A 23,989-nucleotide genomic window follows, 5' to 3' on the forward strand; every position below is an offset into this window, starting at 1 on the left:
GCTGTAACTTTTGTTTCTCAATGTCCTCATCTGTAAGATGAGAGTAATGAATATTACTTACATATGTACTGAGAGGATTAAACAAGTTAATATATGTACAGCACTCAATACAGTGAGCAGCACCTAGTAAGCACTATATACATGTTGCATATTATTATGGATATTATCTAATTTACATGGCACTTTCTTTCTAGATCTGAGAAGGTTAATTTTGTGCTACATCACAGCTTTTTATACTTAGGGCTTATGTTGCTTGCAGCAAGAATTTACCCATACAATCTATATTCTTTATAAGAAGCTTGTACGTCAGTCTGCTTCTTAACTAGCTCATTATCAGTTTGGCAACGTCCTTTTGGGCCAAGGTTGCAAAGGTTGCAAATCTGAGTCAGTGCTCAGGCCTCCCTGAACAGTATCTCTGCCTCTAGCCTTCCAGAATCCTGGAGTGCCCACTTTGCCACACAATATATGTACAAGATTATGATTATAGATTAAGGAATGATTTACAAACAAAAAATAAAAATCTTATGGAACTAAGGAGCAACATAATTGAACTTTATTTATTGTTATTTTTTTCCATTCTACTTATTAGTTTCTCTATTGTCGAATCAAATGTCCTTAAAGGAGTAAGAGAAATCCTTATTTTTTTATACCAGTCACTTTCAGTCTTAGTTTCATTACATGTTCTACTGTAGGTGTATCATTCAATTAACTACTCTGTTATCTCTGAAAGCCTGCATGTTGGAAGGCAGTGTTTTATGTTCTTGCCAGTTTCATAGTATCTGAAGAGCTAATAAACAACAAAACTACAATGACCAACTAATTTACACAGTTTTGTTATTCTTATATATATGACTGGAAAATAAATACTATTTTATATAATAAGATGTCAGAATATAAAGTATAAATATAAAATATCAGTATATTTTATATTCCTAATATAAGATATGAATATATTTTATATTCCTAATATAAATTCTGCAGCTTAAGAGATATGTTACTTTTCTTCATTGTTTCTTGAACTGACTGTTTCTTCATTCTAAATACTGAGCATTCTCAGCTTTGAACTTACATTAAACTTTACTCTCTAATTTTCTATCATTAAGTAGAGGAGTTGTTTGGTATATTGCTTGTCTTTAAGCCTAAACCAGATATGCTCTACTACTAATTTTTCTTTTATTATAAAATTTATACTATGAGTTACTATAAATAGAGGGGTTGTGGGTATTAACCACATGTAAGAGGGTTGTTTACTTTCTAAAGTATGGTTTGTCAGTGGGCAGAATGCTGTACTAGCAGAACATGGGCTTTGTTGATTGTGTGACATTGAGCAACTTGTGTTTTCTGAGCCTCAGTTTCTTTTTACTTAAAATTAGAGTCAGAGTTATGTGAATTTTAGGCAACAACATATATATTCCTAGTGCTTAGAAAATACTAGTCCCTGTCTCCTCACTACTCCTTTCTGTTTCTTTACATCTCACCGAATAGAGTGGGTAGCAAATGAAATCCAAAGTAGTTATCATCATTAGCTAGAGAAACCCAAAATTTAAACCAGTCTCCAGTATTGATAAGAAATCTTTAAGCACTAGAGCAGTGATCTAGCCGCTCATTTTGTATTTTGAAACATAGTAAAGCATAAGCTGCTTCTACCAGTTGTAAAAATATAACATATCAAAAGACTTTTTTTCTTCACACTTTTTCTTTATATTTAATGATAAAATGAGTATATTAATCCATTCATGTACTGCTGTAAAGAAATACCTGAGGCTAGGTAATTTGTAAGGAAAAGAGGTTTAATTGGCTAAGGGTTCAGCAGGCTGTACAGGAAGTATGGCAGCATCTGCTTCTGGGGAGGCCTCAGAAATTTTACTCATGGCAGTTAAATCAAGTCAGAGCAAGAGCGAGCATCTTACATGGCAGGAGCAGGACCAAGAGAGAGAACAGGGACGTGCCACACACTTTTAACCAGATCTCAAGATAACTCACTATCATGAAACTAGCACCAAGGAGGAAATCTGCCCCTGTAATCCATTCACCTCCACCAGGCTCCGCCTCCAACATTGGTGATTATAATTGAATATAATATTTGGGTGGGGATACAGACTCAAACCATATCAGTGAGTATCTTCCATTTTATTATTTTGATAATTTGGATACAACTCATTAAGCTTTATTATAAAAATATTTATGAGTAAAATATAATATCTTTTACATAAAGAAACAACAATAACTATTTTATTTTACCAATCAAGAATATAAACTGCTGACATAATAAAAATAAAGTAAATGTTAAAAGTTTGATTAGGTCCAAAAATCAGAAAATGTTGCCAAAACAATTCACTGGAAATGTCTGTGAACAGTCTCTTTAATATTTTTGTATTTTAGCTGTATAATTTTCTTGTGCTTTTTCTCTCCTACACAGGAGAGCCCGACAAGGAGCTGAATCCTAAGAAGAAGATTTGGGAGCAGATCCAGCCTGATCTTCACACTAATGATGAGTGTGTGGCTACATACAAAGGAGTTCCCTTTGAGGTGAAAGGGAAGGGATTATGTAGGGCTCAAACCATGAGCAACAGTGGAATCAAATAAAATGCTTTCCACTACCAAAAGACATTTAAAAAAACCTTAAAAGTAATAAAGAGAAATACATTTGTCACTTGTACCTAAAATATGAGTGGCTCATTTTTGTGTTATTCTCTTCTAGACTTGACTAGTCATTTACCTGGTATATATTGTTTTCATTGATTGGGGAAACACTAGATTTTTACCTAGGTTTTTGATCATTTATAATGGAGAGCAGAAGTTGCCTATATTTTGTAATAATTTATTTTTCAGCAGGAATATTGATTAGCAGCTTTTTTTTTCTTTATAATCATAGATAACTTAACGATTAATATTTAGTTTCTTATTTGTAGGCACAGGATGCATGAAATTTCAAGCTCTGAGATTTCTTGTATATTATGTATCTGTATCAAAAATATCCTCTCCTTTTCAAAAATGACAAGTTGAAAAATGTTTGTCAGACTTATTAACTGGTCACATTATAATAATATTGATAATGACCAACTGCTCATTCTGAAAGCCAAACATAAAAGCTAGGAGATGTGGCATCTGAACATTTTTGCTTTGCTGCCAGAGTAACCCTGACTAATAATATAATAATAGCAATTTTTTTAAAAAAAACAGATTTTCTACTGGCTTGAAGTTTTTCTATTTAGCAAAATAATAGTAATAAGTTTCGACTAGCTCTTAAGAATGAACACATTGTAAACAGTTACCACAGTAGTTTCTAATAAATTGATCATAAAAGCAGCAATCCTTTTTTTTTTTTAATTCTAGCTTCTTTATAAAGATTATTTGGGTACCTAATAAAGGATAATTTATATCTTATTACAGACTGATATTTTGCTTTTTTATGTATCATCATACTGTCAGTATATTAAAAGAAATTATAGCCTAAAACTTAACATATACCATACATATATATTAAGGTGTCAAATAGCTATTCTCACTCATCTTACAAATATTGTAAGAGCAATAAAAATTAATTGAGGACTTACGAGCCTACAGGTCATCAGCCTTTAGGTGATTACTGGTGATTTGGGCTTACACGCACATGTCAGCAAGATAGAGGTTGTGGATAGGGGAGAGCTGGTAGCTAACAAGGGGCCTCACAGAGGAATATTAGTGATTTTAACCAGGTTTCAGAATCTGGGCCTTACCTTTACAGGTTCAACAAAAGATTCGTACCAATGGAAACAGAAGTATAGACATTGTTTTAAAAATACACACGTGCACAGACACACACAAAACATTTTATCTTTATAGCTGTCTGAATCCTTCAATAAGAAGGAGAGGCACACACAAATACATACACACACTCACACAAAACTCAACAACCATAAAACAACCCTGCACGTTATAGAAGGCAGAATTAAATTTTATTTAAATCCATGGAACTCTGGTAGGCCAGGATATATTATAGTACCATTATCAATGTGATATTCTAAAAATATGAACAGAGCATCATTAACATTTGTTGGTACCTAAACACAAACTAAGTTGCAAAAGTTACTTTGTTCTCAAGATATATCATTCTTTTGGGAATAAATACTTTTGGTAATGGAGTCTTTTGTGAGTTTTTTGCTCTTAATTTTTCTCAATTACATTAAATTTCTTTAATATAATTTAAATAATATTTCAACTACCTAGGCAGTTGAAATTTTCCCAACAAAATGTTGAAAATACTGTACCCCAGATAAAATTATCTAATGTTTTGTTAGTGAAACCTAAATTGGTGATTGAATCATACATCGAGCATAGAGAGAATAAAAGCTATTGGTCTTTTGTGTGTGTGTGTGTGTGTGTGTTTTTTTTTTTTTTTTTTGAGACAGTCTCGTTCTGTCGCCCAGGCTGGATTGCGGTGGCGCGATCTAGGCTCACTGCAAGCTCCACCTCCCAGGTTCGCATCATTCTCCTTCCTCAGCCTCCTGAGTAGCTGGGACTACAGGCGTCCACCACCACGCCCAGCTAATTTTTTTTTTTTTTTTTTGTATTTTTAGTAGAGACGAGGTTTCACCGTGTTAGCCAGGATGGTCTTGATCTCCTGACCTCGTGATCCACCTGTCTCAGCCTCCCAAAGTGCTGGGATTACAGATGTGAGCCACTGCGCCCGGCCTGGTCTTTTGTTAAAGCACATGATGTAGCATCATCAGTAGTTCATTTGTGCTGAAATTTATGACGACTTATTACAAAATAGTACATTGCAAAAATGTCACATTTCTCTTTCTCAAGTACTGTATTATGCCTTGCCAAATTATACCAAATGTCCATGCTTCCCTCCATAATTCCCCCAGGTCTTTACCGTGTAAAAATCCATGCTAAAGAGTGCTAAAGAGAGAAAGAAGTGGAGACTTAATGAGTGATTTTTCAAGTTGTATGAAAGCATTGACCAAGTTGTCCATTCAGCCCTATTCAGTAATTGTTTTCACAGAAAACTTAATTCTGTTTTATTTGTGTTGCTGGGATGGGAGAGCTCTTACAGAATCAACAAAGAAATATGTTGCAAACTGGACATAACACTTCAGCATCTGATGTATTCTGGTTTTTAAGGATTTCAACAGTAGGAAATAGTGTTTGGTGGGAGGATCACTTTGAGCCCAGGAGAGCGAGGCTGCAGTGTGCTGTGATTGCACCACTGCGCTCCAAACTAGGCTACAGAGTTGAGACCTTGTCTAAAAAAAAAAAAAAAAATCTTAGTTGGGGAACACCTCACTGTTTCTTGTAACTGGGCGTTAAAATGGCCTGAGTATACCTCCTCAACTTTTCAGAGAAATGATATGTCCTTTTAAAATATAAAAGTATCAGAAGTATACAACATTAGCCATGTATTTCAGCTACATAAATAGTGACACAAGTCCTGATTCTAAGTGCTTTCCAACAGTATGAAAATTACAACTTTATCACCAAGATGCCAAATAAAAGGAACGAGGAAGGGCAAATTAGTATGCTCAAGAGGCAATAATGTTGCAAATTTGCTGTCCTGTGGAGAAAGCTCTGCCCTCCAAAATTTTAGTTAAGGAATAATCATGCCTTCTCTAACAAATGTAAGGGGGATATATTAATAATACCTGTCTACTGTCATGGATTTTATTACAGAATTACTATTAAGATTGTTATTGCCTTCTAACTAGTCTTTTCATGCGTTTTATCCACCTCTTAACTCCTTATGAGGTAGATCAGTCATTTTACCCCAAAGAATCAACAGAAAAGTTAAATAATTGCCCATACAAAGTTGAAACCTGGTTTAATTGTTTTCAATTCTTACTGATCCTGTGTTCTATGTTACATCATGCTTTCTTAACATGTTAGTTAAATGGTCATGTGGTTTCTTTTATTTGAATGAAAAGTTTTACTTTAAATGCTAGAGAAAAATAGTGACATAAAAATACCTAAATTTGAGTAGTTTATGATTAGCTCTTTTAGTGGAATACTTCAGAGATTCTAAAGTGAGAGATGAGATTATTAAACACTCTTTGGAGTGGTTATGAAGAGAATTTATCAATTTTTTTTCTTTTTACTATGCAAATTTATAGGGAGAATTCACTTGGCAAAACCAAGCTGCTGCTGCTGCTGCTGGTAGCAGTTGCCTTTTTAAAGAGCCATATGCCATGATTCTTTGAATAATGTGCTGTTATTGAGGGCACTGAATGTGTAATGACAGTCCATCCCAAAAGCCAACATATAAATGTCACTAAGTTCCATATACACAGATAATTTAAAACAGGAATATAGGTGTACTCCATTGTGGTACTACTTATATGAAAACCCCAAAATTTGCAATAATGATGAAAACGATAGTTGCTGATGGCTAATATGCCTCTGTACAAAACTGAATCATCTTCAGGTACCAACTTGGAATGAGAAAGAGTCACTTACACATTCTTGTGCATTGCACTTTGTATAGTTATGGTTTTTCCTTTGAATAAATCTTGGCAGAGATAACTCATAGGAGTATAACTCCATAAAAATATTTGGAGGAAGGACCCAGAACAATGAAATAATTGTTGGTGTGAAAGTGAGCCATCTGGAATTTCAGAGTGTGAACTAATTATTGTATATTGTATTTTTTCACCCTTATGTATTCGTTCGTTTTTTTTTTTTTCCTTCCTTTCTAACTTCCACCTATCCTAACACACACTATTCCCAATTCTCTAGATGTTTAAGTACAAAAATGTGTGTAAGTGTGATTTTATGTCTTCATCAACATCATTTCCTATCTGGCAGGCTATTGGCCTTAGCAACAGGAGCAGAAACAAGCCTGAGACCCAATAATTGCAAGAAAGAAAAATCCTTTTTAATGAAGCATTAGCTACTCTTGTCCTTCCGATTGCTACATAATGCCTACAGAATTGTTCAAACAGCCATTGTTAATGTCCTATTTCCTCAGTGACATTCATGTGATGAACCTTCGTATTAAGGCTGCTCTGACAAAGTTTTACATTTGTTTTCGTAAATTGCCTCATTAGAATATCATGCATCCCAGCAGAGAAACGCACTCAATATATACGTGCACTTTGGTTATCAGATTGCATATTTGGCTGATACTGGTTCATTTAAAACCCCTCAAATTTTCACACCTGGGGAATTTGGAAAGAACAGTGCAAGAGTCATCCAAAATCAACACCACAACTGTATTTCTCTTTGAAAAAAGATTAATGAAAAATGCAAACTGAAAGTCACTTTCAATAAGTTTAGCAAAAGGGAATGATTTCAGTCAGTAGAAATAACTTTTTTCTAAAACTTTCAGTTTTCCTATAAAAGGATAACATTTTTGTCTTAGCACATACATTGAAAACAAAAACAACTTTTCAGATACTTGTAAAGAGACTTGTTTTGAAAACAAAGTTTGAGTGAGAATCTGGGAAATAGCAATGCCATGTAAAAACATTAGCTTTATGTAAAAGAAGTACAGTATATCTGAAAATCAGTAGAATAGAAAATCTAAGAAAAAATTTAATTAAAAAAGTATAGATAAACATAGCTTTAAAAAAGGAAGTCTTTGAAAATGCTAATTGAGATGATATATCTAGAAGAAAAAGCCTGGCAAGAGTCAGAGCTGATAGGTTACAGGGGTAATCACTAATGACCCCAGACTGTATGCACTAATGAGACTTTAACACTAGCTGCACAAAAACATCAGATACACTATCTTCCAATCCTCTAAAATATTCAAAGCACTTTCAAATTAAACTTTAGTAGAGATTTTTGGTGTCTGGATGAGAACAGCATACAGATTAGGCATCTGGAGGGACATGAGAAATGATTGCAAATAATAGACTCATAGGAAAGGTGGTAGGGTATCAAAGATGAACTTGCTGGACATTGTTTATTTTACTTAAAGTAATCCTAGTCTCATGGTTCTTTAGATGTGCAGGGGCAGAAAGATGTGATACCTTTCCTTACCCATCTTAAGAGTCAAAGCTGACATTCCTGTAACAAAAGACAAGAGAAAAACATAACGAGAACATTTAATCAAAGTTTTACATGATACACGAGCCCTCAGAAATGAAGACCAAAAGACTCAGGGATAACTGTCTATTTTATGCCTAGGATTGCTAAAGAATGGACAGCCATATGGCAATGTAACTGGATAAAAGAGAAAGTGCTAAACTGTGATAGACTGGGCAGGAAAACCCAGCAAGGCCATCCAGATTCTTCTTGGCCTCTGTAGCATGCCCTCCCCCTGGGTATGGGGCAGGACCTTTCTGGAGTGAGGGTCATCAAGGGAGAAGGGAGAGAGTGACCTAAGTTTTATGGCTTGCTTTCAGGATGAGGAATTCTGGTTTCTGTGACTTTCTTCAAGTGGAAAAAGAGGTGGAACATAGGAGGGCAGGAGGACAGAAAGATCTTGCTTCTGAAGCTCCTCCAATCTCCTTCAGTTCAAAGTACTCAGCATGCCAACGTGTCATATTTGGAATATGGTCTTTTGAACCCCCAACAGTTGCAAGTTGTAATTATCTCCAGAACACATGAGTTTATTCAATAAATATGCATGCACTGTCATCCAGAAAAAACTGAACAAACCAGCCTCAAATGGAGAACAGCAGCAAGACGTTCACTTAAGTGCCTTAACATTCATGATTCAACATCCCCAGGACCAACTAACAAAATATTTCTCTACACCCACTATGCTGATTCCTATGAAAAGCTGGGATTGCTATTGCATAATGGTACACAGAAGAGTATGTCTAGAATTTAATGCCTCATGGATATTATGCTAGAATTCAGAGTATATTGGGAAAACACACTAACCAGAAAGATGGGAAAAGATGAAGAGAAAGGAAACCAGTGGTAAGATACGGACCTTCTACTATTTGTATGTTGAATTAAAAGAGCTAATGATAAACTACCAGGGGATATGCAATGTAAATTATAAGAAAGGACTCTTGAAACTAAAGGGGCAACCTGCAAGGGGGAGTCTTGAATTAAATAATTAACTATCTGAGCACAATCTAGTAATATAGGGAAAGAAAAAGCATTCCAAAGTCCACTTCTCTATGGAGGATAGGAGAAAGAGAACTAAGGAGGAAATGGAATTATTGTAAGAGTCTTATTTTAATAGTGGGAAATTATTGGTAAGGGGAATAGTTCATACTGTGTCATCAGGCAATGGTAGAGAAATATGTGAATTCAGGGGCAATAAAATAATCTTTAATGAAGGTGAATTAGAGTAGAACTTCCAAATTGTCAAGGGGAAATACTGAATACCAATGTTATCAAGGTTGCAAAACTAAGGAAAAGAAAAAATACAATAAATACACTAATAAACATAATGAGAAATATTAAAGGAAGGTTTGATAACATGGGGTGTCATTTACCATACACACACACACACACCAAAATAATTTTTTTTTAGGAAAAACAATCTAAGAACATATATGAATGAACGCCTGAGTATAACCAGAAAATATTTTGAAAAAAGGAAAATAATTTGACCTAGATATCAAAGAATGATATAAAATCATTATAATTAAATCACTCTGGTATTGAGAACACTATAAATAAAATAGAATAGGATTAAGAATCCAGGATAGATCCAGAAATAGATCCAGGATATACATTTCAGTCTCTATCTCTAGCTACCTACCTACCATTTAAGTAGTAAAAGGATGAATTAATAAATAGAACAAATACAACTGGTTACTCATCTGAAAGGAAGTAAAACTAAAACCCCAGCTATATCATGTACACAGAAATATATGACTATAAAAAATTTCACAAATTTAGTTTGGCAAAACTTACCATACAAAGTTAAAGGACAAATAATAGATTTGAAAAAACAATTGTTATTCAGAGGACAGACAGAGGGTTAATATCTATAACATACATAGAGCTCTTCCAATTTGCCAAGCAAAAAGTAATCCAATAGAAAAAAAAAAATGACAAAAGAACAAAGGATATGAAGATCCAATTTATAAAAGACTAAGTCTAAACTACCAAAATGCTTACATAAAAATGTTCCAAACACATAAAATAGTTCCAGTTGGGAAATGCAAATAAAGTAATAGTGGGCTGTGGTTTTACATTTATTCAACTGGTGTTAGCAATAGGTGTTCAAGATGATAACACCTGTTGATGGGCAGAAAACAACTCATGTTGTTGGAAATCAAGTTTATCACAATATTTTTGCAAAGAATCTGTTAAGATACATTAAATGTATATATACTTTGACCCAGAAATCTCACTCTTGGGAATATAACTTACAGAAAAATAGTATTAACTAAAAATATATGTACAAGAATAGTTGCTTGAGCATTGCTTTGGGTGACAGAAAACTGGAAAGCTCATCAATATAGGAGCAGTTGCATGAATTGTTACATAAACACTGTGAAATGTTTTTGTAGACTTTAAAAAGAATGAATTTGGGCTATATTTTAGATTTGGAAAAATTTAAATGAGGTGGTGTTGAGACAGCCAAGTAAAAAGGGCTCCCAGAGAATCTCCAACTGGCCTGCACACAGAGGGGACAAGGTGGAGCCATGGGAAGTTTTTGTTGTTTGCAGAAAGGAGGAGCCTGGCCTCTCCTGTTACTGGCTGGTAACCTGGGATTCAATTGGTGAGATGGGAGCCCATTAACAGGAACCCCTCTCACTTTGCTGAGTTTTTTTTTCATTTTTCACCCAATAAATTCCGTTTTTCTCACCCTTCTATGTGTCCATGAGCCTAATCTCTCTTGGTCGTGTGACAAGAACCCAGTTTTTAGCTGAAATGAGGAGAAAGTCCTACAACAGTGTTAAACTGAAACAAAAATATATTATGAAGAGTATAATATGAAAACTTGTTTTTAAGTTGAAAAGTCCTATATATTTTTATGTGTTTATATGTGCTGTGTGGGGGTGATTATCCGGACATGAAGAAAAATAGAAACAATGGACACCAGGCTTTTGGTTGGCATCAGTTATCTGTAATGGGCAGATTTGCATGGAGAAGAGGAGAGAGGTAAAGGCAAAGCAAAAAAAAGCCACATAAGACTGCTAAAAGAAAATAAAGTATGTAATATTACCACATTTAAGCATTGATGTGAAAATGGATGTGTGTGTATATACACACATGTGTACACAGTAGGAATACCTTATCCAGAGGGAATATGTTCCAAGGCCCTAATGGATGCCTGAAGCCAAGGAGAGTACTGAGCCCTAAACATACTATGTTTTCCTATATGTACATTCCTGTGATAAAGTTTAGTTTGTAAATTAGACACAGTAGGAGATTGGCAACATAACTAATAATAAACTAGAACAATTATAACAATATACTGTAATAAAAGTTATATGAATGTGGTCTCTCTCTTAAGATACCTTATTGTATGTAATATTTTCAGATTGTAATTGACCACAGGTAACTGAAACTACAGAAAGTGAAATCACAGATAAGAGGTGATACTGTATATGCAAATATAAAAATAAATAAATCAGGGAAGAACATCACAGAAATCCTCTTTGACTAAAAGCACTTCTCTATTAATCATCAATATCTGGCCAGCCTCACAGAGCTTAAATCCTTAATGTTCTGCACCATATGTATTTCCTGAAATGAACTAGTGTTTGTGTTCTAGAAAAGTTAACTGACAACACATAAATGAAGTATATGAAGAACTTAACACCTGAATTCTTTTCCATCCTCCTTTTCTCCAGCAGTCACCATGGTTTCAACTTCTTAGCATCAAGTCTCTGTCTCTGTCCCAAGCCCCCCCAACCCATGGGGCAGTGTGAGTTCTCACTGCACTTCCAAACTCTGCACCATTGTTGAGTCTCCCACTTCTCAGTCCAGGGCCCACAGCATAGAAGAAAGAGGTCATGCAAAGAAATAAGTGAGATGTTGTTTTAAGTTGGAATCTGTATTATGCTTTCCTATAGAAACACCGTATAAATCTAGCACAAATTCAAACATGTACTGGAGTTCACGTAATGTTGTGCATTGAAGTAGGCTTTTGAAGACTATTCTGTGAGAATAACCACCAGCTGTAATCCTGTTTCTAATGGAAAATCAAAATCCAGTATATTGTACACCAAAAAAAAAAAAAAAAAAAGAAAAAAAAAATCCTTATAAATTAGATTATATGGTACATCTAGTTCTAGGTCCTTGAGGAATCGCCATACTGTTTTCCATAATGGTTGAACTAGTTTACAATCCCACCAACAGTGTAAAAGTGTTCCTATTTCTCCACATCCTCTCCAACACCTATTGTTTCCTGATTTTTTAATGATTGCCATTCTAACTGGTGTGAGATGGTATCTCATTGTGGTTTTGATTTGCATTTCTCTGATGGCCAGTGATGATGAGCATTTTTTCATGTGTCTGTTGGCTGTAGGAATGTCTTCTTTTGAGAAATGTCTGTTCATATCCTTTCCCCACTTTTGGATGGGGTTGTTTGTTTTTTTCTTGTATATTTGTTTGAGTTCTTTGTAGATTCTGGAAATGAGCCCTTTGTCAGATGAGTAGATTGCAAAAATTTTCTCCCATTCTGTAGGTTGCCTGTTCACTCTGATGGTAGTTTCTTTTGCTGTGCAGAAGCTCTTTAGTTTAATGAGATCCCATTTGTCAATTTTGGCTTTTGCTGCCGTTGCTTTTGGTGTTTTAGCCATCCCACTACTGGGTATATACCCAAAGGATTATAAATTATGCTACTACAAAGACACATGCACACGTATGTTTATTGCGGCACTATTCACAATAGCAAAGACTTGGAATCAACCCAAATGTCCATCAGTGACAGACTGGATTAAGAAAATGTGGCACATATACACCATGGAATACTATGCAGCCATAAAAAAGGATGAGTTTGCGTCCTTTGTAGAGACATGGATGCAGCTGGAAACCATCATTCTTAGCAAATTATCACAAGAAGAGAAAACCAAACACCGCATGTTCTCACTCATAGGTGGGAACTGAACAATGAGCTCACTTGGACTCGGGAAGGGGAACATCACACACTGGGGCCTATCATGGGGAGGGGGGAGGGGGGAGGGATTGCATTGGGGAGTTATACCTGATATAAATGATGAATTGATGGGTGCTGACGAGTTGATGGGTGCAGCACACCAACATGGCACATGTATACATATGTAACCTGCACGTTATGCACATGTACCCTAGAACTTAAAGTATAATAAAAAATAAAAAATAAAAAATAAAAAATAAATTAAAAAAAAATAAATAAAAATAAATTAGATTATAAGAACAAACTGTTTGTAAATTGGGAACTATCTTTGTGAAAGAATTTTATAAATTATGAAGTTTGTATACAAATATTTATGAAAGTGATCTGATTTTGACTTGCTGGTGGCCTCACTCTTATGACTGATTAGAATTATTTTCCTTCAATTTTCACTGCTACCATTGGGACCATCCTGAAGCTCTCCACTAAACCATAGTGGCAACCTTCAAAGGTAGAAGGTCTTTAGTCAAGGCTTTATTCATAGTCAATTATCACAATTGTTATACTCATTTTTGCAAAAGGGCTTGCTCTGAGTTTTTAGCAAATGTTTGCAAGCTGAAATAGAAACCACAGGTTACAAGGAATTGGAAAAGAAAATTAGCATATTTTAAGCAACTACCATGTGCCAGGGTATTTAATCATTACAATAATTATTAGTAGGTATTCCAAAGAAGGAAACAGACTCTGCCAATTTAATTTTTTTTTTTTTTTTTTTCTGGCATCAAGTAAGCAGTCAAGCTAGTTCCTTTTTAATGGATAATAACTAATTTTTATTTAAATATACCATATACAAGTAGTTTATAAATCACAAGTGTTTGTTGTTGCATTTTCACAAAGTGAACAAATCCTGTGAAACCAGTCTCCAAATCAAGAGAACAAAAGAACATGACCAGAATCTTAGAAGCCACACCAAGTGTAACCTTTCACTCACAATCCCCTCCCTAGGGTTAACCACTCTCCCGATTTCCAGCACTTCTACCATCAGAGTAGTTTAGATTACAATTGTTTTACTGTTTTTGAACTTTCTGCACACGGAATCATGGGGTATTACTCTTTTATGTCTGGCTTATTTTTCAACATTGTGTTTGAGCAATTCACTGGTATTGTTACATAGAGTTGAGCTTGCTTATTCTAATATCCCACTGTGGGAACGTACTACAATTTACCTAACCATTCTACTATTAATAGACATTTGAATACTCTGTATGTTTAGCTTTTGAATAGTAGTTCCATGAACATTATTGTACATATATGTCTTCTAGTACACAAATATACACATTTATCTTGGATATATACTCAGGAGTGTAATTGCTATGTCATGGGATTTGCATTAGAAATCTTGAATAATTGATGTTCTTTTTAACTTCCAGTCTTCCCAAATGTACACTCTCATCAGCAGCATATCAGAATACTTATGGTTCACATTCATGTCAATAAAGGCATTCTTTGTAGCTAGGCTTCTGACTCTGATACCCAATGCTCCTTTCCTTTCACCTAAATTTCATTTAAAGGTAAGAACTTGGTAACAATTCTTTTTTATAAATTCCATGATTCTTTCTAAGATTTTCATTCGTTGTTCATTGAGTGATTTTCCTTTTTTATACTGGAAAATATATTTGTGCTGAATAGAATTTAGCAGTGTTGTCAGGGTATCAGAGGCCTCATGTAAATATTTATCTTCAGTAAACCCAGCCTCTTCTATTTTTTCTGCATGGGTAAAAAGAATGGCTGTGTAATTCGTCCAAGCATGCCCAAGAAGTTCCTGAAAGAGAGAAGTTAAATAGCTATTGAACTTGAACTATATTCCTCAAACATGAGCAAAGGATTTATTATGGTCCAATATAGATAGCCAGCAGAACCATATTACTATGTTTCTGAAAGCTGATATACAAAGCAAGAAATGAAGACAGGGTCAAGTATTGTAAGCAAATAGAGGGAAAGGGCTTGACTTTCTGAAAAAGGCAGGATTAAACAGATACTTAAATTCTCTCTTTTATTTTGCTATGATAATTGATATATACACAATCTCAAAACTGCATTGCTGCATAGATTTTTCAACATTCAGTAATCATTTATACTTGTCTGACTATCTGGTTCCATTTATACTTGTCTGACTACCTGACTCCATTAAAGCCACTGAATTTAAGTCAGAGGACCTTGGTCAAGGGAGTTGTTTTATATTTTACTTTTTGTAGAAATATGTTATTATCATTACAAACATCTACTAAAGATATGAAATTATATAATCTGTTAAGAATCTATTGATTAATCAGGTGACATGTAATGGAAAAGCTAAGATAAAAATACATTTGGTGATTTGGAAGAACCACAAAATATTATTACTGTGATTCTCATCTTCCTGAATTCACATGCTTAGAATGGAACACAATTTATCTGATGACTTCCTCTAACGTGGTTGAAAAACACTGAAGAGTGGCATTTCTTTGTTTTAGTAATATGTGGAAGTTGGTTATGTAATAAATTCTTGTTTGATTAGTGAATATAAGCTGATATAAAGCAGAAGTAACAGCATGTGGCAAATTGTTCATGTAATATGAAAGGCATCTAGAAATAACTCTTGAACTTTTTTGGATATTTCCAAAGTTATATGAAATCACAACGTAACAACGAAATAACATTCCCTCCATTCCGAACAATACTATTATCAAAACATTTCCAAAACTACTACCAGTTTATAGCAAGAAAAATACAAAATGCCTAAGAATAAACATAATAAGAAACACCAAGACTTCTAATAATCAGAAGAAAGAAAGAAGGGAGAAAAACTAACATTTAGTGCCAGATATTACGCTAACCACTTTACATGCTTTACCTCATTTGAAGCTTAATGCAATTATTTGTGGGAGATACTATTATTATCTCCATTATGATGTTGGCAAACTGACTTACAGACTTTGAGTTATATGTATTAACACAAATCCTGGTTTTAAAATTTATTGAAAATATTGAAAGGCAGTCTGGGAAATCATTTTCAATGTACATAAAAAATGCAGGATTAAAATTTATAATATTGAAAAATTGAAAAGAAAGAAAAAAAGAATGAAATAAAGAAAACAGAAAAGGAAGAAAGGAGAAAGGAAGGAAGGAAGGGAAGAAGGCAGGCAATAGGGAGTAAGGAAGGAAGGAATCTGGATATGTAAATCTAACATGAAAATACTCATGAGAACTATGGGACAAAACATTTAAAATTAGAAACATCACAATCATGGTTACCAATTACAACTGATACAGTCTGGCTTTTATCAGAGTAATTTATTTATACATCAGTTTTTACAACTTCATAGTAAACTCTTTGAAGGCAAGATTCATATCTTTCCATATCAATCAAAGCTTTCAGCACATTGTAAATTCTCAGTAAACATCTGTTAAATTAATTTGGAATTTAGACCCTCATTATCATCTCAAATAGAAGGCTTAGGGTTCTATTTATTTCTTTTCAGGGTTTGGTTTTGAAGTATAATTAATCTTTGTAAAACTTCTTCTTTTTGTTTTTTTTCTTTTGCAGTTTATCACCACAAATTTGTCTGTAGTCTGGACTTTCTATTTTCTCTTCAGAGGGACTCTTTCAAGGAATAGGCACAAAATTTTTCATCATATCTGTTCAAAATTTGTCTACGTATACCCACCATAGAATAACTGCATATTTCTATTCCTCCTAAAAATACCCTTCTTAAAGTTTCACGATCAGTATGTTAGGGAATAATTATTGTAATAGAAATATTCTAAACATTAAAAAATAATTTTTTAAAAAATTATTATTCATATAATGTCAACATCCCATTTTGCCTAATGGTAACACAGCAAAATTAGCAGACCTCTTTAGAGTTTGTTGTATACTCAGTATGTTGTAACAGATCTCTGCTGGAAGAGGAGTCACAGAGTTGCAAAGTAAATGAACAGTGATGTTATGGGTTGAATTGCATCCTCCCCCAAACTCATGTGTTGAAATTCTGATCCTTAGTTCTTCCGAATGTGATCTTATTTGGAAATAGCGTCATTGCAAATATAATTTATTAAGCTAAGGTCATTAGGGTGAGTCCTTGTCTAGTATGATTGGTGTCCTTATAAAAAAGGGAAACTTGGGCAAAGATGCAAGTCCCGGGAGAGTGCCACTCGTATATGAAGATAGCCATCTACAAGCCAAAGAAAGAAGCCTGGAACAGATCTCTCACAGCCCTCAGAAGGAGCCAACCCTGACAACACCTTGATTTCAGCCTTCTAGCCTCCAGAACTGAAAGACAGTAATTGTGGTACTTTGTTACAGCAACCCTAGCAAACTAACGCAAGTGACTAAAAAAAATTAATACAGTACTAAGTATATTAGATCTGGGCTCTGGGAATACAGTGATCCTTGAATCATTTGCATCAGAATCACCTGTGAGACTTTCTAAAAATGCATTAGAACCATTAAGGCTAGATCCTGGAATTTGAATTTTATAAAGCACTTTAGATGATTTATTCCTTTTGCAAATATTTATTGAGGGTCTACTTTGTTCTACGCATGTTCTACGTGGTAGGGACAGGTGTGGAACAAGACAGACATATTCTGTTTACATTTAGTGGAGATTTTTGTGTGCTAAATTAACTTAGAAAGGGAGACAGACAGGAAAGAAATACTTTGAATTTGTTTCAATTGCAAATGTGATAGAAATTATGTTAGCACTATAAAGGTGAGCATTTTGCCCATTTTGTGGTGGAGGTGGAAGTAGGAGTAAAAAGGAAAGATCAGACAAAGTGCCTTGCATGTGATGATGCAGTGACCAGATTCTTAAAAAATGCATAGGAATTAACAAGGTAATTAATGTAATCAAGCATGATTGAGATTGTACAGCATTAAGATTTTATTTCTAAACAAGTACAGCTATTGATCTTCAATCACTCTTATCTCTGAAAGTTTATCAAATTTAGAGCCAGACCTGATATTCACCAAGTACACTATGAATATGGTAACACTGATTGTCAAATATCAAAATGTTTTCATGCAAATTATTAAATAGCTACTGCTCTTAACTCCTTGAGAGCCATCCTAAACTTACCCTTAGATATATATTGGCTGATGTGTGGACTTGTTATTAAATATTTTTGAGTCCCAGTAACTTAATGGATAAGGTATTTGCCTCCTTAAATAGTTTTGAAATATAGTATTGCTACAATAAAAGTGCACTTTAAATAAACTATTTTGCATAAACAGTCCTTTCTTGAGTTTTATATCACAACACAGAATTATTTTCTTTCTAGATTAGTACTTACTGAAGTAAATGGTTTAACTTTCACAGTATTTCTTTTGTTCGTGTTTTTCTGTATTGTAACATTAACATGTTCCCTTTTGGTCTCCACCAGACATTTCCCGTAATTTAAACCACACTTTTACACCTAAGGAAAATAGATTTGTAAGCTCCATGCCACTTTAAAGTTCATGTGTTCAGTCACTGGGAAGTTTTTACATATTTATAATTATTTAAGAAAGGATGCTCATATCTTAAACTGTGAGAGAAATTACACTTTTGAATTACTGCCAAAAACAGAAGAGAGTGGTTGATTTAGCTTAAAATCTTTAAGTCAATTTTGTCCAGCAAATAGTTGAGTATTTGAAAGTAGTGTTGCTTGCTGAATAGTCTTCATGTTAGTGGCCAAACATGTTCTCTATGGACCCAGAGAAAGAATAATTACAGTTGATTGATACCTCACATAAAAATCCAAAAGCAAGATAAGTTAATGTAAGTTATCTGGTGTTAATAATTTAAATATAGTACTAAGCTAGATGAAAAGTTTACAATCAATCATGAATTGTTTGCTTTCCAAGCGTTAATGGGTATGAGTCCATTTAGTCCTTTTGGGACAACTGGTTAGGATATAAACTTTGTTATCCAGGAACTACGTTCATTTTCCCAGGACCTCACCAGCCCTGCCCCATTTGTTTGTGGTTGATGAAATCATAGCATCTGGACTTTTTAGGGGAAAACTAAAAAAAAAAAAAAAAAAAAAAGAAAAGCCAACTATGACATCAACTGAGAAAAAAATTATCATGGAACAGGAGGACAATAAGGACCATTTTTTAAAATACTTTATGCTATTCCCTTACTCTCACCCCACTTAAAATATTACATGTTCCTTTTCAGAGAGCCAAAGCTGAATGACAATTTCTCGTTAGGTCAGATCCAGAGAATATTCACGCTCAGAGATCATCTGTATAAACTGCCTCTTATAGATGAGGGTATTGAGGACTTGTGGTGTTAAATGACTTGGCCAATGTCATAGGGCTGATGACTGGCAGGCTTGGACCTGGAACCAAGGTCCCCTGTCTTTCCCACTAAATTGGGGCTTTTCAGGTTAACCATACTAAGCCAGTGAGGATTTTTCCAGATTTTTTTCTAAATTAATAAAAAAAGTTACTTCTTATGGTTATAAATCAGGACCATGTAAACTTGATTTTACTCTATTTTCTTCTGAAGTCTACCAGGATAAACCTAAAAAACACCATTTCCTAATTTTAGGATATGACAAATGCTAACAATAAAGTAATAATGGCCAGAGCTATTTGCTGTGCACTTTCCACGTGTCTGTGCCTAAGCTGTATCATTTACTGTTAACAGGGTATTAATCCCACAAGTAACCCAATGAAGTACACACTACTGTCTTTCTCAGTTTACCAATGAAGTTTAGAGAAGTTACTTGCCCAAGATCACAAAGCAAATAAGTAGCTAAGACTTGAATACTTTAGAATCCATCTCTTAATCTCTATGCTATCTTGCCTGTATCTAGTAGTTCATTTGAATGAGTGGTCATTCACAATCTCCGTAGTGATCATAACAATAAAAACAATACTAGTAATACTTTACCATTTTCTGCGACCTTCTGTAAGCAGGCGCAATGCTGAGCATGATGTATTTATTAAATATAATGCTCAGAACTCTTTAACATACATAAAATTATCTCCATATTACAAGTAAGGAACTGAAACTAAGAAAGTTTTAGTAACATTTACAGTCATACACCTATAAAGTAATTAGGCCTGTTTTTTAACTAAATTCTAACAACTAAACCCATAATCTTAATTTAGTATTTTCAGGCTCTGAATTGGCTTTTCTGAGCTTTTTGAAAATACATTCGTCTGCAACATCAACAGTTCGGTTGTTGATTATGAAATAAAAGTACATGCTTGAAACTTGCTTGTACACAGTAATAATACATAATACCATAATAGTGGGGGAAAAATGGACCGTAGGCAATACCTAGGCTCAATTCCTAGTGCAGCTTGGCTGTATGCTAGCTCTTTCCTTGAGGTGACTATATTATATCTTCTCTGATTCATTATTTGTGGGTTTGTAAACATTCAGATGAGATTCCAGATAACATTCGAATAAATTCTTCCTTCTATTTCTCAATTTTGGAGACATGACTCACTGCTATCGCCATCATTTTACTGTAAATTAATAAAGGCCTAACAAAAATAAAGAAAAAGGGATCATTTGGGGAAAATGTTACCATCGTCACAGCCGGCAGCATATAACTCCTCTGCAAAATATTTAAGTACAAATTGGGGAAGATATTTAAAGAGACAGCAGAGAGGCACAGGGAAGAAGAAGCTACTTCTCTGACTCTGGCTTGATAGACTTTTTCCACACTAGTCAGTGCCCCTGCAAAGGGATAAAAGAAAGAAGGCAGGCACTCCATTCTTCATTTTGCATCAGCCAGGAAGAAAAAGAAATCCATAGTGTGCCTGAAACCTGAGGACCTAACAGCTTCTTGCTCCTTCCTAACAGCTGCTGGTCCTGTTGAATATTCAGACATTCTGCAACTGCTTCCAATCTGTGAGCACATACAGATGGCTGCCACCAGCATCTGAGGCACCTTCAGGAAGATCATAAACAGCCAGCCTGTGCTTAAGTGACCATCAATTAAAGACTGTAGCCAACCCAGGAATAGGTCTGCAGTGCTCCCAGGGATCATAGGCCACTCAAGATTATTAAACGTTGGCTGCTGATTTTCTTGAGAGACAGAAGTTATTTATTCCAGAAAGAAATATTTGGGATCTGAGCTTTGCCGTAGCTCATCTCCTCGCTGCCTTCAATTCCTGAATTGCACACTGATTTGGAAGGCAGCTGTAAGAGAAGATTCTATGCCAAACATTGTTTTAAAAGACCAAAGACATGTAGGAATTGAGTTCACATGTATAAAAAAGCCTCACAGATGACATTATTGTCCTAGATCCTAAAACTAGTAAAACCTATTTTCAAAATGTATATCATTTACAAGAACCTTTTGGGCTCAGCATAGGTTCATGGTAGGGAAAAATATTGAGACATATAGAGAGAGTCAGGGTAGCTTTTGAAAAAGAGTTGTTTATGTGTTTACTGAATTTACTGAATTAGATCCATTTATAGCCTCAGCTAAATGTTTACTTAATAATAAGTTTAAATGAATTTTTAAGAACTGTCTAAAGATTATACTGATGTCATGGATGCAGGCTTCCCACCACTTGATTTCTACCAGAAACATTGTTTGAAATACAGGCTTTCACAATTTGGAGGAGGTTTTGGGCTTTCTTAGATCCCATATTGTTTCTTAATTACAATCATCTTCTATTCTTCTTTACTTTTGTATAGCAGGTCCCTGCTTTTTCAGGAGTTGCATGATGAGGACTTTTTTTTAATACTCTTGTCACCCTGATTTCTACACTAGTTTCTTGTAATTGTACATATGGCATTTTTTTCTCAGTTTTAGAAACATACACAGTTACCAAAAAACAATGTGTTTATCTGTCATGTAGAAGTATCTTTTCTAGTTGAAGGGAAAAAAATCTTCATCAAAACAAAGTAACTATCTTTCTGGGCTGTAATAGAGACTATGTCAGTATAAGCTGAAACTGAACCAAAAGAAGAGTAGCATTTTTACAAGTTCTACTTGAACAGGAAAGATCTGTTCGCCATTCTGTATAAAGTTTAACTGTGGAGCTTCTAGTAGACCTGGTGTCTCTGAGCTCAGTGACTCATTGAAGTTCCTGAGTAACACTAGTGAAGTCCAGCAGCTATATTTAGATTGACTCAGATGAAGAAATCTATAGATTGAATAGAGCAGCTCAATGAACAGTTTCCAAGAATTGTTAGTAATAGTCTACTCAGGACTATTACTAATAATAGTCCACACATCATACACACGCACACACGTACACACACACACACACACAAACTCCCAACTCCCTCCATCTCCTAGCTGTGGTCATGCACAGGCCTCTTATCCAGCTCCTTTCCTGGAGACTGGCTTAGTGACCTATAATGAATGAACAAACAAACAAACAAACAGGAATAGACCACCAGGGAAAGGTGGCATGTGTTATTTATGCTCAACCTGAGGTCCCTGTGATCTTCTTATGGCTAGAATGGAGCAGTCACTTATGCTACAGCTGATAAGGCAAGTAAAGAATCTGAAACTCCGAATTGTTTTCCTATACAGAATGTATAACTCTCCCTTGAATGCTCACTATGACTTAAGTCTTATGAAGTGCCCCCTCTTTCACTATACTACTTTGGCACTTAATGCATTATCTTTTCCTGGTTTGTTTATCTAATTTTCCTCTTCTAGACTGTAAACTTTCTGAAGGAAGGGCTCGTGTCTCATTTACCAGTCATTAAGCACTGTTCAGATGCTCAGTAGAGTGTTCAATGACCAAGTTAGTGAATGAGCACCCATTTCTTGGTCAACTATAAGAGATTGTCCCTTTGATGCTGAATGGATGCAAGTCAGTGTTTAAGTTCAGTGGTTCTAAGACCTGACTGTTTTTGAGAAATACATGGAAAGTTATGAAAATGCAGATATGCAGGCTCCACTCCTGGGAGCCTATTTCAGTACGTTTTGGATCAATCTTCTTTAACAAAGAGCCCAGTTGATTCTGATGCAGACAGTCCAGGGACAACATTTTGCAAACTTATTTGGGTTTTTTGTTCCAGGGGTTTGAGGCTTGGTTAACCTCTGAAATTTAATATCTCATTTTTTTTTCCTATGAACCAGTTGTAAAATGACTGATTGGGTTCCTCTGAAGGAAGCCATTAAAATGACTTGGGAAAATCAAACAATTTTTACTATTCCTAGGTGACCAACACTTAGTTGTTTAAGTTATTATTTTTACCAGTTCATGGTTCTTTACTATTAGGATAATGCCCTCCAAGAGATAATAATGGCATTAGCGCAATTGCATCTTAGTATTACCTGGATCATCTGGACTGGGTCAGTTAGTTCCTGCCCACAGAAAGGTACATCTGCTCTCTGAACCAGGAGTGCAAGGTGGAGACCCTCTTGTCCGAAGTGATGTGTCAGAGCCTCTTTGACTTCCTGTTTCACATGCTTCTTGCTCAGCTTGCTGTGTGGATAACCTGGAGTGTCCAACACCTGGACTTGCAGGGTTACCTCTCGTCCCCCTCGACGCATGAAGCTATGGAGGTGACAACTGCGGCGCAGGCTACAGCATGTGGTCACAGAACAGGGAGCAAAGCTGCTGTGAAAGTCTGTGCTTCCCAGCAGAATGTTTCCAGCAGAACTTTTCCCACTCTGAGTCATGCCAAAGAGGGCCAAGTTGATGATTACCTTGTTGGGGTCTGTCATGGCTGTCGGAAAACAAAGGTATAGCACACATAATGAGGCTTCTGCATTCCCCCAATGTAAGGTTTCTTACCTGGCCTGGTTGCACTCCAAGTAGGATCTGTTTTCCCTTCATTCATAGTGACTAAAGCATGGAGGAGGACTGCTCCACTAAAGCGGAGATGCCCCAGTGACAGAAAGGAATGTGGAAATAATATCAGTAGTTTACAATGAGAAAGGAGAGAAGTCAAATACAGATAAGGAAGGATTTAGGAAACAGTAATTGCAGAAAATGAGGAAAAAAATCCCAAATTACGTGAAGATCATATAAACCATGTTTAGGAGACATATGTTAACTCATCAGTGTGATAGGTGAGTTGGTTTAGGAAAAGGTGT

At 35.1% G+C, this 23,989-nt stretch overlaps 2 protein-coding genes across 5 annotated transcripts in view; one reads left to right on the plus strand and one right to left on the minus strand.

Annotated features, from left to right (window-relative positions):
- Positions 1-4,118, plus strand: part of AIMP1 (aminoacyl tRNA synthetase complex interacting multifunctional protein 1) — a 32,225-nt gene extending 28,107 nt beyond the window's left edge. For all 4 annotated transcript variants that reach the window (XM_023220149.3, XM_023220148.2, XM_023220147.2 and 1 more), the window contains exon 7: positions 2,420-4,118. In XM_023220149.3, coding sequence (XP_023075917.1) covers positions 2,420-2,586 — 167 coding nt within the window. In that variant the 3' untranslated portion in view covers positions 2,587-4,118. The remainder of the gene's footprint in view (positions 1-2,419) is intronic.
- Positions 4,119-14,498: 10,380 nt separating this feature from the next.
- On the minus strand, positions 14,499-23,617 carry GIMD1 (GIMAP family P-loop NTPase domain containing 1). Its single transcript, XM_023220070.2, has 2 exons — positions 23,225-23,617; positions 14,499-14,759 (listed from the first exon to the last, which is right to left on the minus strand). Exons 1-2 carry the CDS (start codon positions 23,615-23,617, stop codon positions 14,499-14,501), a joined length of 654 nt encoding a protein of 217 aa, XP_023075838.2.
- Positions 23,618-23,989: the final 372 nt, after the last annotated feature.

This window comes from Piliocolobus tephrosceles, chromosome 3 (genome assembly GCF_002776525.5).
Source record: "Piliocolobus tephrosceles isolate RC106 chromosome 3, ASM277652v3, whole genome shotgun sequence".
NCBI classification, from domain to species: Eukaryota; Metazoa; Chordata; class Mammalia; order Primates; family Cercopithecidae; genus Piliocolobus; species Piliocolobus tephrosceles.